Source organism: Mirounga leonina, unplaced genomic scaffold, assembly GCF_011800145.1.
Source record: "Mirounga leonina isolate KUSES-001 unplaced genomic scaffold, KU_Mleo_1.0 Mir_153, whole genome shotgun sequence".
Lineage (NCBI taxonomy): Eukaryota > Metazoa > Chordata > Mammalia > Carnivora > Phocidae > Mirounga > Mirounga leonina.
In genome coordinates, this window is record NW_023270387.1 from 8,532,611 (window position 1) to 8,547,255 (window position 14,645).

The following is a 14,645-nucleotide window of genomic DNA, read 5'->3' on the forward strand; positions in this document are numbered from 1 at the left end:
TACCTAGATCTTGAGGAATGATAGTGCTTAAGTCCTAATTAGTCTAAATGTCTATTATTATCATCAGGGTTTGGTTAGGCCTCTCTTGAATTCAAGATGACTAAATGAAAGGCGATGTTAAGTATTTTAGTTTAAAACTTCTTTAAGATTTTATTTATTGGGGCGCCTGGGTGGCTCAGTCGTTAAGCATCTGGGACTTAGGATCCCAAGACTGGGATCATGACCTGAGCTGAAGGCAGACGCTTAACGACTGAGCCACCCAGGAGCCCCAGTTTAAAACTTTTTAAATCATCCTCTGTGTATACGCCCTATGTTCAATATGGTGGAGGTTTCAAAGAGTAAGGACAAAGACATGAACCCTTGCCCTTAAATATATAATTTAGCAGAGAACACAGAACAAAGATTTGGTATCTATAGCCCCTATTAGGGCTCTTTTTTAAAAACGATGAAAGTACAAGGGCACCTGGGTGGCTCAGTTGGTTAAGCGTCTGCCTTTGGCTCAGATCATGATCCCAGGGTCCTGGGATCAAGCCCCGAGTCGGGCTCCCTGCTTGTTGGGAGCCTGCTTCTTCCTCTCCCTCTGCCTGCCGCTCCCCCTGCTTGTGTTCTCTCTCACTCTCTCTCAAAATCTTTTTTAAAAAAAATGATGAAAGTATAGCATGACTTACTATAAAAATATTTTTTAAAGGAAATTTAGTTTTTGTTAAAGACTTAGAGAGATAGCAAGCGAGATAGCGAGACAGCGAGCGAGAGAGAGAGAGAGATAGCGAGAGATAGCGAGAGAGAGATAGAGAGATAGCGAGAGAGAGAGAGAGAAGCAGGTTCCCTGCAAGCAGGGAGCCCGATGTGGGGCTCAGTCCCAGGACCCTGAGATCATGATCTGAGCCGAAGGCAGACATCCAATCAACTGAGCCACCCAGGCACCCTATAAAAATATTTTTAAATGCATTAAAAAAAAATTCCCTATAATCCCACCACCCAAAATAAATTACCATCCACCTGTTAGTTTATGTCCCAGAGCTTCTTTTCTACAGATACAGATTTTTCCTTACAAAATCTGGATCATATTATATATATAGACTATTTTAGTGTGACTATTTTTAGTTTTTGATTTGAGTTTTCTCAGTTGAAACCCTGGTAACACCAAGTGACTACTGCCCCTTGGGTCTAAGAGCTAGAATCAAAAAGAATAGTTTCTTCTCTCAATTTTGCCAATATCTCAAAATGCAAAATCTGAGCCCATGCTCCATAACATCATCTACAGTTCAAAAACCAAAAGACTGGATTTAAATCTGCCTTAAAGTGTAACCAAAAAGCTCATTTTTTTGTTTCTTCAGATTTAATCATTCTTTCTTGCATCAAAAATAACAAAATTGTAGGGTGACATTAACACATGATCGTGAAACAAAAATGTGTTTCATTTCATTAGTCACAGGCTACATATCAACCAGCTGTTGAAGCTAAAAATATGCCTTAGTTTAAAATTTTGTAAAATACAAGCATTTAAGACTCATTTTGAAAGAAATGTGACTTCTTTCAGTTTCTAAGAACCCACTAAAAGCTTTGGAGAAGAACAAATCAGCACCTCTAAAGCAGAAGGAAAAAAAGGTATGGGGGGTGGAATTCAAACTAATTTATTGATAATCAATAGAACATTGTTTACATCTTCTCAATAAATGTATGTTAAGGACAAAAATTTAATACCACCTCAGACAAAGAAAAATATATATTCTCAAAGAAAAGGCCTGAGACAGAGATCAAGACATCATTAATAAAAAGTGTACATTTTGTTGAGGTGGTTTGAACTCAGGGGAGTTGGGCAGGAATAAATATTCCTCGCTCCGCTTTCTCAGCTGGAGTGGAGATTTTGCAGGGGTGGGGCCCGTGGCTGTGTCTCTCCAACCCCCCAATGTCAGCATCACTCAGGCTGACTACACAGCACAGTGTGCCCCTAACATATACTCCGCTCCTCTGGGACAGAGGCAGCACACAGACTGCCATCTCTGGTCATTAGGTCCCATGGCCCAGGAGTCACGTCTCAAGATTTGCCACCATTAAATATTTGATTAGAAAACAGGTAATGAGGGGCGCCTGGGTGGCTCAGTCGTTAAGCGTCTGCCTTCGGCTCAGATCATGATCCCAGGGTCCTTGCTCAGTGGGGAGCCTGCTTCTCCCTCTGCCTGCCACTCCCCCTACTTGTGCTCTAACAAATAAATAAAATCTTAAAAAAAAAAAAAAGATTTTAGGGGCGCCTGGGTGGCTCAGTCGTTAAGCGTCTGCCTTCGGCTCAGGTCATGATCCCAAGGTCCTGGGATCGAGCCCCGCATTGGGCTCCCTGCTCGGCAGGAGGCCTGCTTCTCCCTCTCCCACTCCCCCTGCTTGTGTTCCCTCTCTCGCTGTGTCTCTCTCCGTCAAATAAATAAAAAAATGTTAAAAAAAAAAAAAAGAGAACAGGTAATGGGATATCCTGAAATTGCAACTGGATTTCAGATGTAGCCACAGCAAATTGGAAGCAGATGCAAAACTACTTCAATGGCCTTGGAAACTCACAAAGTCATTTAAGAAAAAAAATACATACTTCATTCAGTTCCCGAAAGGAATTACAGGTGCTTCTAACGCCCAGCCCAGTGCTCTTGCCATCATTTTACCAGGCATCAATATTCTATGATCTCTTTTTTTTTTTTTTTTTTTAATAGGAGCACTGAGGGCTAGGAGAATACACCTGATAGGGAAAGACTTCAAGTATTTTTCTGGCTTTTCTTCTTTTACATAAACTCCACTTACATTAAGTAGTTGTCACCCAGAGGCACAGACTGTTTTATAGTTTTTTCATCTCCCATACTTGCTAAACATGTATTTGTCAATTGAAACCCTACATTCTTGAGTAAAAATGTACTGCACTATAAAAATGTGAACTCACAGGTAAAAATTTCTGGTCATTCAACCACTAAAGATCATGGAAAGTTCACTTTTCTAAATGTCAACATAATGGATACCAGAGAATTAATTTTAAAGAAGCATTATGAACAGCCTTCACTTAAATTCTTAGCGATTCCAATCTTATTCCACTGCACGTATTATAGCAATTTGAACCTTCTTCTACTTCAATATTAGGCTGATAACAATTAGCAAGGATTATCTATAGGACAACTTATGTTCTGCTGCAGTAAGGACTTCTAATAAGGAGGAGGAGGAAGGATAAGATAAAGAGGACAGAAAGAATGAAAGGGGGTGAGGACCCTAATTATTTCTATAAACAAACACAACAATTGCCACTTAAAATACCTGGCATTTATATATATATATCCGAGCTGAGAAATGTAAAGTAACTTCTTTAAAAATTAATGCTCAGCTATTGTCTATTCAACCTTATTACATCAAAGAATGATTAACCATGAACACACACACATACACTCAAGGGATATGCCATATGGTATAAACTATAAGTGGCTTTGGAAGTAAGAGGAGGTGTGAAAAGAATATTGGGGAATCCTGAAACCAAGCTTCTCATACTAGGACTAACCTTTATCAGGTTACAACCCCTCTGAGCCTCCATTTCTTCACCCATAAAATGAAGAAATCATAGACTCTGTGGTATCTTAAATTCCCTTCCAAATTCATAATTCTTCCCACTGATTAAATGGGAAAAGCAAGGGCTTAAGAACAAGTACTTAAGTCAAAACTTAAGTTTTGACTGAATATGCAGTCAATTCCGTTGTAACACTTGTTTTGAAAATGCAAATTTGTTCCCACACAACGGATATAGCGCAATTCAATTTCTGCTTTTGCTCTTGTGTCATTCAATCCACGAGAAACCCGCGGTGAAGCAGGCAAACTGCACTCGGCTGAGTTGTCAGAGAAGGAATACACCAGGCGCGTGCGCGCGCCCTCCGTGGTCTCGCCGTGTCTGCAGCACACGCCGTGCTCGGAGCCACACCGACCGCTCCGGCAGGAGGACTTTCTGACCTACTGCAGATAAGCCTTCCAGCACCTCGGCTTCAGGTCTGTTTCAAGGCAAACTCCCCCATTACTCTAGTACCTACGTACTTTCAGCCACTCAACGTATGTGAAACTGTGCGACCATTTTTATAGGCTCATATCTTCTTTTATGTGTCACTGACAACGTTTTTGAGTACTGTGTCCCTAATCCCATTTTCCTCATAAGCCTTGTGGTTTTTTGTTTTTGTTTTTCAATGGAACAGAACGGAGAGCCCAGAAATGGACCCTCAACTCTATGGTCAACTAATCTTCGACAAAGCAAGAAAGAATGTCCAATGGAAAAAAGACGGTCTCTTCAACAAATGGTGTTGGGAAAATTGGACAGCCACATGCAGAAGAATGAAACTGGACCATTTCCTTACATCACACACAAAAATAGACTCAAAATGGTTGAAAGACCTAAATGTGAAACAGGAGCCTTGTGGTTTTTTACCACACAATGATTTTTAGCAACTTTATATCACGTTAGAGCAGAACTGACTGTATCACTGTTTGGGGAAAAGTCATCAATGAACACTTCCATTTTTTCAAAGAGAACAGATGGACAAGCTTCCTCCAAGTCTGTTTACGCATTAAGTTAAAATCAGAGAAAAGTCTGAGATCCCTCCTGAACAGGTGTTTGTTACTTCTGTAGCTCCCACATCAGGTATCAGATTTGGAGTCAGAAGGAGATCATTCACCTTGAAATAGCCAACGAAAAACTGGATTTGTCAATTAATGAAGAGGAGACACTGAATGTATCTTCTAAATTCATACCTTGATTTTGGCAGGAAATCTGGCATGCATCCGTTCAATAATGAGATGTTCAAAAGCTACTCATGAAAGACTGAATGAAAGAATAGGGAGCAAAATAAAAATATTTCTGCAAATGGTTCCAACAGTGCCGTAGAAACCACAGAGCATTTACAAACACTCTTAATTCTTGATCGACTCAGACGTCAAGGAGGAGAGTGAAGTAAAGGAAGTCCTGCATGTATCCTCATTTCCACGCAGACCAGAAAGGAGACAGACCTCACCACTGAGCACTGAAGCCGAAGGTTGGCTAAAACCCGTCTCTCAGAGCCAGTGGGCTGATAAAAGCACTGTGCATCCCACATGCTGAGCAAAGACAGGGAACATCATGACTTGGCCTTCTCAAAAGAACCAGGACTGATACCGGGAGGAACGAGCACTGATGTAGTCTAGCATGTACTCCTACACACCAGGCCAAGTTATTATCACAGCCACAATCCTGGCACTGTTTCTTAAAAACTACATTAAAATTTTTTTTAATAATTGACATTTTTGTTAACATACCTATCTACACATATGCAAGGGAAACAAGTAAAAGACAAAAAGACCAAAATGGTAAACATAGTTTAAAATTCGGGTAATAAGATTATAGATGACTTTTTTATTGATAGCTTTCATTATTTTATACAATGAATTTATATGTTTTTATCATCAGAAGAAAACCAACTGACTGAAAGAAATGAATCCCTGATCATCATTCACGTCGAATTCACAGCGAGCTGTCAAATGTCTCCTTTACTTTCCAAAGGGTGAAAGGTGAGCAGCCTGGATTTGGAAGACACTTGTCCCTCCAGGCAGGAAATGTCAGAAAGAGCTTTGCAGGAAAACTCTCAAACACAGGAAGGTGGACGAGCACAACGGTGGACACTACACACTCAGATACATCAGACTTTGTTTTGAATCAGCATTTTGGTGACTCTTACAGGTATTCCGAAAAATCTTTGCTTTTGGGTAAAGCTAACAGAGACACTGAACTAAATTTAACAGTGTCTGGTAGCAGAGAATATGGGAATATGATCTAACCAAAGACAACCAGTGACCAAAGCCTGAGAAATGTGCAAAAGGCCACTGTAAGATTTTATAGCCAGCTTTCTCTCAAGATCACTGTGCGAATGATGAGGAACATTCATTTCCCCACTCAGAAAGCACATGCAGGCTAACTACCAGACACACAGCACTATCCCAGATGCTACAGTGAACACAGAAGAAACGGGGTGCAGGCATTCTCTCCACAGCATTCACAGGCTGATGAGGAGACACAGGACATATATATCAGAAATACGTAAATAACGTAAGACAAAAATGAATGGCCAAATGAGCGGTAAAGTATTTCAGGCATTTAAAGGAGCACAGCTCACTACGGGCTTAAGTAGGTGGGAAAGGCTACAGACAGGAAAAGAGTTTTGATGGCAGATGGAGGGAGGCCAAGGTAGTCTAGGCCCAGTCACCAAGATAAGCAAAGTCACTGGGATGGAAAAGGCAATGATGGGTGTGGGTGGACAAAAATCAGGATGGAAAACAAGAAAAGGAAGGAAGGAGAGAGAGATTCAGGCAGATTATAAATCCTCTTAAGGGTTCCTTTACCTCCAATCCCTCTGATATACCATTATCAGATTAAGAACATTTGTGGGAAAATCTATGTACCACACACTATGCTAAATAAGACAGAATATCTAAGCTCATTATAATCTTCCAAATGGGTGCCATTATTCCATTTTACAGATAGAAACAAATTAAATAGAGAAGTTAACTAATTTGCCCAAGGTCACCAAAGTAAGCAAGAGAAGTGGGATTTGAACTCAGGCCTACTTGACTCCAAAGTCCATCCTCCTTCTTAAACATCACTCTGAACCTGTGCCTCCCCCGCTTCCATTATAGCGCACGTGCCCAACCTTCTGACTCTCCATGTCCTCATGGTGATCCCCATCAAGGCCTGCTGTCAGGAGAGTATCTGCAGCTAAAACAAAAATGACCAAAAACACTTTACCCCATCCTGGGGTATTTTCAACGCTCCAGGAATCAGACGCTTAAGTTAGGAAAAAAAACTCTGATATAACCCCTTGATGGAATACAGATCTTACCTTCTCGGGGGGCCAGGCCAAATATGTACCTGACAACGGCCATTTCCATAGCTTATAGCTTAAACTCCCACAGTAAGACTCTCCCTCATCAGCCCAAGGGTCTCCACCTGGGAGACAAAAGGCCATGTGCGGCTGCAGGAGCCCTTCACAATACCACGAGTCCCGGTCATTTCATATAGGAAGTATATGGGAAAACCTACCCAAAATGTGTTTGACATCTAAACGATCAAATGTTTCTTTAAAAGACAGGTTGCCAAAAAAAAGTGCTTTCTAATAATTCTACAGAATACTCTTCTCCTGTCTCCGGGAACCAGGAACGTTATCTTTATTGTGTTCACCTTTTCTACAAAGATTTTACAAATATCAAATGGCGCAAGTGTCATCTTTCAAAGGAACTGGAAAAAAACCACATGGGATCCTGGAGTACATAAAAATGAGTGGGTGAAAAAGCATGACCCTGACAGAGACTGCACCGTGCGCTCACCAGGAAAACAGCCTTCACTCACTGACGTCCATTTGCTAAAACCAGAATACACTGATAATTAGGTCAAAGGTCTACTGAGAACTTGAAAGTTCCCCACCAAATATTTTAATGAGCCAGGGAATAAGAGTTTCAGAATGTGTTTCAAAATGATTCGAATTCCACATAAGAAAATTTCGAGACCGGCTCAGAAAATACATTGAACTATGTGTTTCACAGAAAATAAAAGGAAATTCTAAAAGTGCTACTATTCTTTCTCAACAAAAGCTGTTACATCTCTTACCCTAAAGAAATCACTTTCTAAGAAATTCCCATTTAATCAAAGCTCCAACGTGTATGCCAACAGATTTTAGGGTAGAACTTTCAAGTGGTGAAAGAAATTGTCGCCCTTACGTATCTGGATGGCTCCTCCAGGTTCTGGTCATTCACGTCAGTAGGAACAATTCGAGTGGCCAGCGGTCCCTCCGCAAAAGGTTTTGGTAACTGACCCCTGAACTCTGATGGAATGAACTGAAGCTGCCAACTGTCAGAAACACAAATAAGGAAGAGTAAGAAAAACACAGGGGGCCCATATTGCCAAATGTACTTGAAATAAGCCAAAAAAAAAAAAAAAAATTCATGTGAAAAACATCTCGCTTGGAGAAAAAAATATTTCTGCTAAAACCTCCGCCAGGGGGCATAGAGGCAAAGGTCATGATTCAGTCCAACATCGTTGAGAAATTTTCAGTGACAGGTCTCTCAACCCACTCCACCAACTCTTAGCAGTAAAATTTGCAACCAAATGGTCCTTCCACCAAACAACCAGAGAAGCATCCCAGTTTATCACCAATAACCACATGATAGAGGCACTTACCAAATTAAAGCAAATTCATCAGGTAGTAAAAGAGTGAAATGCAAGAACACACTACGGGAGAAGTACTTTGTCCCTGAGTAATTCTCACAAGTATCTTTAGTTGTGAAACTATTGCAAAGGTAAAAGGCAGAGGCTAACATTAGTTAATACTTCAAAAAAAAAAAAAACAAAAACAAAAAACCACCCTACATTTTAATTTAATGATTAATGACCGTTACAGGATCTTCCTTCAGCACAAGATACCCCCACCAGCTAAGCTGCTGAAGCCAATCCCCAAATGGAACAACACGACTCATCTTAACCCGACTTCCCTTTTCCCTAAATAGGACCTTCCCTGTCCGAATCAAGCAAACACGAGGAACTCCTGAGCCTACGCTATCATCCAACAGAGAGCATGAAGGCAAGTGGTACACTTACCTTAACCAGAGCTTTCCCCAGCGTCCACATGCTGGTAAAGAACTTTCACTATCATTGGATGACAAACATTTCTTCTCTAAAAACACTCTTATAGCTAGAGTTTCTAGACCACTTTTGGAAGTGGATTAATATCAGATGATTATTGAAATTTACATATGAATCCTCAGGAAGAGCCACTAGCAGGAGCCTGGGGCCCCAGGGGTTTTTAGAAGTCCCCGCAGTTACAGGGAGCATGGGGTGCGTGGCCAGACACAGCCACCAGTCCACTGAACACCACTGTGGTTGCACAGTGCAGATCTCACAGCTCTGATGTGGTCAATTATCCAACAACTTTTTGTGAAAATCCGAACATGAAAGAAAAATTAAGGAGACACTATCATAGAATTGCTGTTTTTACTCCTTGATTTAAAACTCTGGGAATTAGGGGGCGTCTGGATGGCTCAGTCGTTAAGCATCTGCCTTCGGCTCAGGTCATGATCCCAGGGTCCTGGGATCGAGCCCCGCATCGGACTCCCTGCTCGGCGGGAAGCCTGCTTCTCCCTCTCCCCCTGCTTGTGCTCCCTCTCTCGCTGCCTCTCTGTCAAATAAATATTTTAAAAATAAATAAATAATAATAAACATAAAAAATAAAACTCTAGGAATTAAAGGAAAACTTACTTATCAGGCAGAAGGAAGCTACTGGGAAAGCGATACCATTCCTTTCCTACACAGACATTCACAGGCCTGCCTTCTGGGACAGTGTGGATGGTTGGGTCCGTGGCAATTCGGTAAAATTCTGGATACAAATCAAGGGGCCCGTGATACCCTGGAAGGAAGAGAGGTTTGTGAAAGCCAAAGATGAGTAAGATGAGAGGCTGATAATGAATCATAATGCACGTGAACGTCCCCCTGTAACTCGTGTGTAACTGAAGAGTGTGAAGGTCCCCAGCACATGAAGCCTGCCCCACTGATACACAGCGTCTCTCCAGTGAGCAAGATGATCACAGCAGAGACCCTGTTCTACCAAACAGCATTTGCTTTCTTGCCCTTCTCTACACCCTTCTGCCTTTTTAACTTCTTTCTTTGAGCACATTTTAATCTTCTGGATCCAAATAATAATTACAGGAAGAATATAATCATGGGAATTAAGCCCCAAATTTGCTTCCTATGTTCAACTCTTCATTAATTCATCCTTCAAAATGAAAAAGCATCCTTTAAAAAACCACCACCAACAAAAAAAACCAAGAACAGAAAAAAAAAATTTTTTTTGGAAAGATTTTATTTATTTATTTGAGAGAGAGAATGAGACAGAGAGAGAGAGCATGAGATGGGGGAGGATCAGAGGGAGAAGCAGACTCCCTGCTGAGCAGGGAGCCTGATGCGGGACTCGATCCCAGGACTCCAGGCAGTCGCTTAACCAACTGAGCCACCCAGGCGCCCAGAAAAAAAATTTTATAGTCAGTCAGAAATTCCTTGTAGAATTCTCAGTCTTCTCTTTCATTTTAAGGAAGAGAAGTCACATTCCTGTCACAATATTAAGTCCACGGGGTCTCTTTACAGCAGTCCTCCTCCCAGCTGAAGTTGAACTGTGTTAATCACATATCCATCAAAACCCAAGGTGAAGTGCCTCGTGAGTCTGGGGCAAGACATTCTCTGTGCACCTACCTTTGAACAGTGCCACAGAGCGAGAAAAGGACAAGAGCCCAAACAGGACGAGCATTCCTGATGCCAGCCAGTTCGACGTCACCGTGTAATGCTCCAGGCGGTATCGCTGAAACACGAAGTGGTAACATTTCTAGAAGGAAAGAAAACTGTATTGAAAAAAAAAAAAAAAAAACTTGCAGAATATACATAATATAATCAGAAAACATCATAACAACACCAAGAGGGAAGAAGCAGCAGAAGAGAGTCTATTAAGGGTCTGAGCATTTGCAAACACTTAAGTGAGGTACCCGCTCCAAGTTCTAAGATGAAAACAAATTCCGTTAGGACTATCTACAGGTCAGCCCAACCAGAGGAATTCTCACCAGCTTCATAGGAAAAATATTTGGAAACCTCTCTAGTGCTTAAGGTCCTAATAATTTATTTATTTTTTTTAATATTTAAACAAAAGTGCTGGTGTGCCTGGCTGGCTCAGTCGGTGGAGCATGCGACTCTTGATCTCAGGGTTGTGAGTACAAGCCCCATGTTGGGCGTGGACCCTACTTAAAAAAAAGAGTGTTCTTAATAAATAGATTAAATAAACAAAAGTGCTTTTTGGCAGTTTGCTTTGATATATGAAGTATCTCTATTTTGATGTAACAAGTGTTCATCTTTACTTTTCTCGCTGAGAAGTTTTCATCAGTTTTAGTATCAACAGAATGTCTCATGACCAAACAAGAAAAAAGAATTCCTCTCACAGAGCATCAGGAAAATGCGGTTAATTATCTGCTAAACTACTTTACAAACCAGAGGATTATTATTACTATATATACATACATGCATGAATTCTACAATCTTTGAGCACGTTCCCATTAGATTTCTTTTTTCCTTCTTAGACTAGACCTAAACTTTGGGGAAGTAAAATTTTGCAAATATTTACTTGTTAGTGCCATAAATGTGTTTAAACTCCTTCATATTTGGGGGAATCTGTCCTAGGGAAACAATCCAAACATCTAAAGAAAGATGTTCATCCTAGCATTGTTTATAATACGGAAATAAGCATCCTAAACCTACCAAAAATTATGTATCTAATCATTCTATGTAACAAAGTCAGTATATTACATACATTACATAATGTTTTTATACCAAATTTAGAACATACTCCTATTCAAAAGATGGGTATAGATATGACAACCCTGAAAATGATCTACTGTAGTTATATTAAAAGGGATGTAAAATTATATGTACATTGAGATTACAACCCTAATAAAGTTTGGTATGTGATAGGTAAAAATGCTGGAAGGAAGGTGGTTTTGTTAGGATAGTAGGGCTAATTCATAAAGTAGTAAAAGTGGGGTGCCTGGGTGGCACAGTTGATTGAGTGTCTGACTTGGTTTTGGCTCAGGTCGTGATGTCAGAGTCATGGAATTGAGCCTCATATCAGGCTCCACGCTCAGCAAGGAGTCTGCTTGGGTTTCTCTCTCCCTCTGCTCCCCTCCCCCCACGCCCACATGCTCTTACTCTCGCGCATGCTCTCTCAAATAAATCTTTTTTAAAAAGTAGTAAATGAGGGGCGCCTGGGTGGCTCAGATGGTTAAGCGTCTGCCTTCGGCTCAGGTCATGATCCTGGAGTCCCGGGATCGAGTCCCGCATCGGGCTCCCTGCTCGGCAGGGAGTCTGCTTCTCCCTTTGACCCCCCTCCCTCTCCTGCTCTCTGTCTCTCATTCTCTCTCTCTCAAAGAAAGAAAATCTTTAAAAAAAAAAAAAAAAAAAAAAAAGTAGTAAATGAAAAATTATGTGCAGTAAAGTTCAATTACTTTTATAATTTAAAAATTTTTCTTAAACTACCATCCTAACATGGATGAGTATTAAAAACATAATGCTGAATGAAAGAAGCCAGTCACAGAAGACCACGTACTTTAGGACTCCATTTACATGGAATGCCTAGAATGGGCAAATCTACAAAGACAGAAAATAGATTAGTAGTTGCTTATGGCTGGGGAGATATGAAGAGGGGGGTGGTGATAACAGCTAAGGGGTACAGGGCTTTTGAGGTGGTAATATTCTAAAGTTCACTGTGGTGTTGGTTACACATATGTGTGAATATACTAGGAACCATTTAATTTTTTACACTTCTTAAACGGGTGAATTATCTCTCTAAACTGTCACCCTAATTACTCTTTACCACCAGTTGCAAATGGTAGCAGAGGTCAAAAAAGAGCCTGGAGGCTTCTGAGGCCAGAGACAGAAAGATATTCAAGATTAGTTCTGACAAGGAATTGACCTGGACAGGTTTTAAGACAGGATTACAAAGTGTCCCATATTGCTAAATGCCTGATGTTATTCCAAACACTTGAGCAAGTTTTAATCTGATCTCGGAGTTGAAGAGCAAACATTCCAGTAGCTCTGCTGTGATGCCACCATCCTGTGGTAGGCCTATACAATGACTTAATAAAACTCCTTTAACATCAAGTGGATTCTTGTTGGCAACAGAAAGAAATTAACACACAAATTAACAGTGCAAATATGTAACCAGCTTAAGAGTAAGATCAACAGCCAAGCAATCAATACATAAAGCTTTAATAATATGATCTGTATCAAGTTTAACGCATGGATAAAATATCTTGGGGGAAGCATTCTGTAATTTGCCTTTAAGCTTCTTGACCGATTTAGAAAGTGAAATGGAACGAAGAAGATATGCGTTTCCCTGAAACTCACCTGAAGTGCAGAGAGGGCCACAGCACCACAGAGACATATAAGTGGATATACAGGGAAAAGAAATCTCTCCTCTTTGTGAGGCTGGATGAAGAAAATTATAAACCAAATATACATTGGAGCCAAGGTAAGCCAATATGGGTGGCCTAAATTCTGAACTGTAAGACACAGAAAAATATCCACCTTTCACCATATTAGAACGAAACAACATTTTTAGTTTCAATGTTCTCTTGATCTCAAACAGAAATACGCCCCACAGCACCCCATAAAATGTTTCAGCTCTTGTAGTCACACTTTCTCTGATGCAGTAAAGGGGTTAAGTAGAAAGAGGTGTATACTCCTGACATCCCCCAAGAGAGCCAATATCTAACAGGAGGCACAATACTGGATTTGGCTAGAACACAAATGAAAGTCAAGCAAATGGGTAACAGAGCTTAATAATTTCTACACTGAAGAAAAAAGTCTTCACTCCCCAGTGAGTCCTGCCACTAAGATTGAAGGTTCCTGAGATTAACCAAAAGCATAACATAAACTCCTTTCTTGGGTTTTAATTCCCATGTTCTGTTTAATACATTAATCTCCTTTCTTATATACCAATCAGTCTGTTCAAATAGCTATAGATCAAAGGAAAGAAAAAGCTGGATTCTCAAACCCATCACTGGCTTTCGTCAAGCCACAAAAGAGTTTGTTTCAAAGCAAATATAAAAACACTCTTAAAGGAAGTTCACTGATGATGTTTTCTCTCTTCTTTTACAATAGCCAGCCACTCTGAATCCCAAAATTGGAACCCAAATATACTTGAAGCATGTTAAGGAATTAAAGGAATTTAATGAACGCTAAGACCCAAGCACCTGCTGGAAAGTTCCCAAGGTTAGGTACATGAACACTAAGTGATAAACCTGCAACCCGCCAGGAAGGCACCCCCTACTGTGCTTCTATTAGTCATAATCAGCAGTGCCTAGAAATCACTGGCAAGGGTAGATAGACAGCGCCCCCTGGTGTTCATTATGTCTACAATGAGCAAGTTTAGAGGAAAAACTCTGGATTGCCACCAAGATCCATCTTGGTATTCCTAAATTATCTGGATTTTTGTAGAAACTCCTCAGGGGTGAAAATTCTGGAACTGAAATACCAAGCTTATCCTTTAAACTTTCTACTCTAAGATTTTACCATGAGATTTTAGGCTATAATTTAGGATTTATACCTTCCCAGGAAGTTTTTTAGGTTGGAGTTTTCTAAATTATAAGAAAATGAAATCTTTTTCTCTTCTGCATCTTAAAAGGCTAACAAATACATTTTTTTTAAACAAATACATTTTAAAATATGGCCTGGGGCACCTGGCTGGCTCAGTCAGAAGAGCATGGGACTCCTGATCTTGGGGGTCGTGAGTTAAAGTCTCACATTAAGGGTAGAGATTACTAAATATTTAAACATTAAAAAAATAAAATATGACCTAAAATTCTGAATGTCCTCCATAAAATGTACAAAATCAGAACTACAGTTGTACTACTTGATGGAATAACAGGCAATTTCTTTCCTGATTCTTTATATTTCTGTTTTTTTCCTTTAAGAGTATTTTTTCTATTATAAAATACACGGAAAGTATAAAGAAAAAACAGCATTCATTTTCTTACTAGGTGGACATGTGTGTAAATTACATTTTAAACCAAAATTGGATTCATACTGT

The 14,645-nt window shown here is 40.2% G+C and overlaps 1 protein-coding gene across 2 annotated transcripts in view; it reads right to left on the reverse strand.

Moving 5' to 3' along the window:
* Positions 1-14,645, reverse strand: part of ALG9 (ALG9 alpha-1,2-mannosyltransferase) — an 89,496-nt gene that overhangs the window by 41,958 nt on the left and 32,893 nt on the right. Inside the window, exons 10-13 of one of the 2 annotated variants that reach the window (XM_035008916.1) lie at positions 12,962-13,116; positions 10,268-10,397; positions 9,281-9,428; positions 7,747-7,876 (exon numbers count right to left, since the gene is read on the reverse strand). In XM_035008916.1, the coding sequence (XP_034864807.1) occupies positions 7,747-7,876; positions 9,281-9,428; positions 10,268-10,397; positions 12,962-13,116 (563 nt within the window). The remainder of the gene's footprint in view (positions 1-7,746; positions 7,877-9,280; positions 9,429-10,267; positions 10,398-12,961; positions 13,117-14,645) is intronic. The other variant, XM_035008918.1, reaches the window with a different exon arrangement.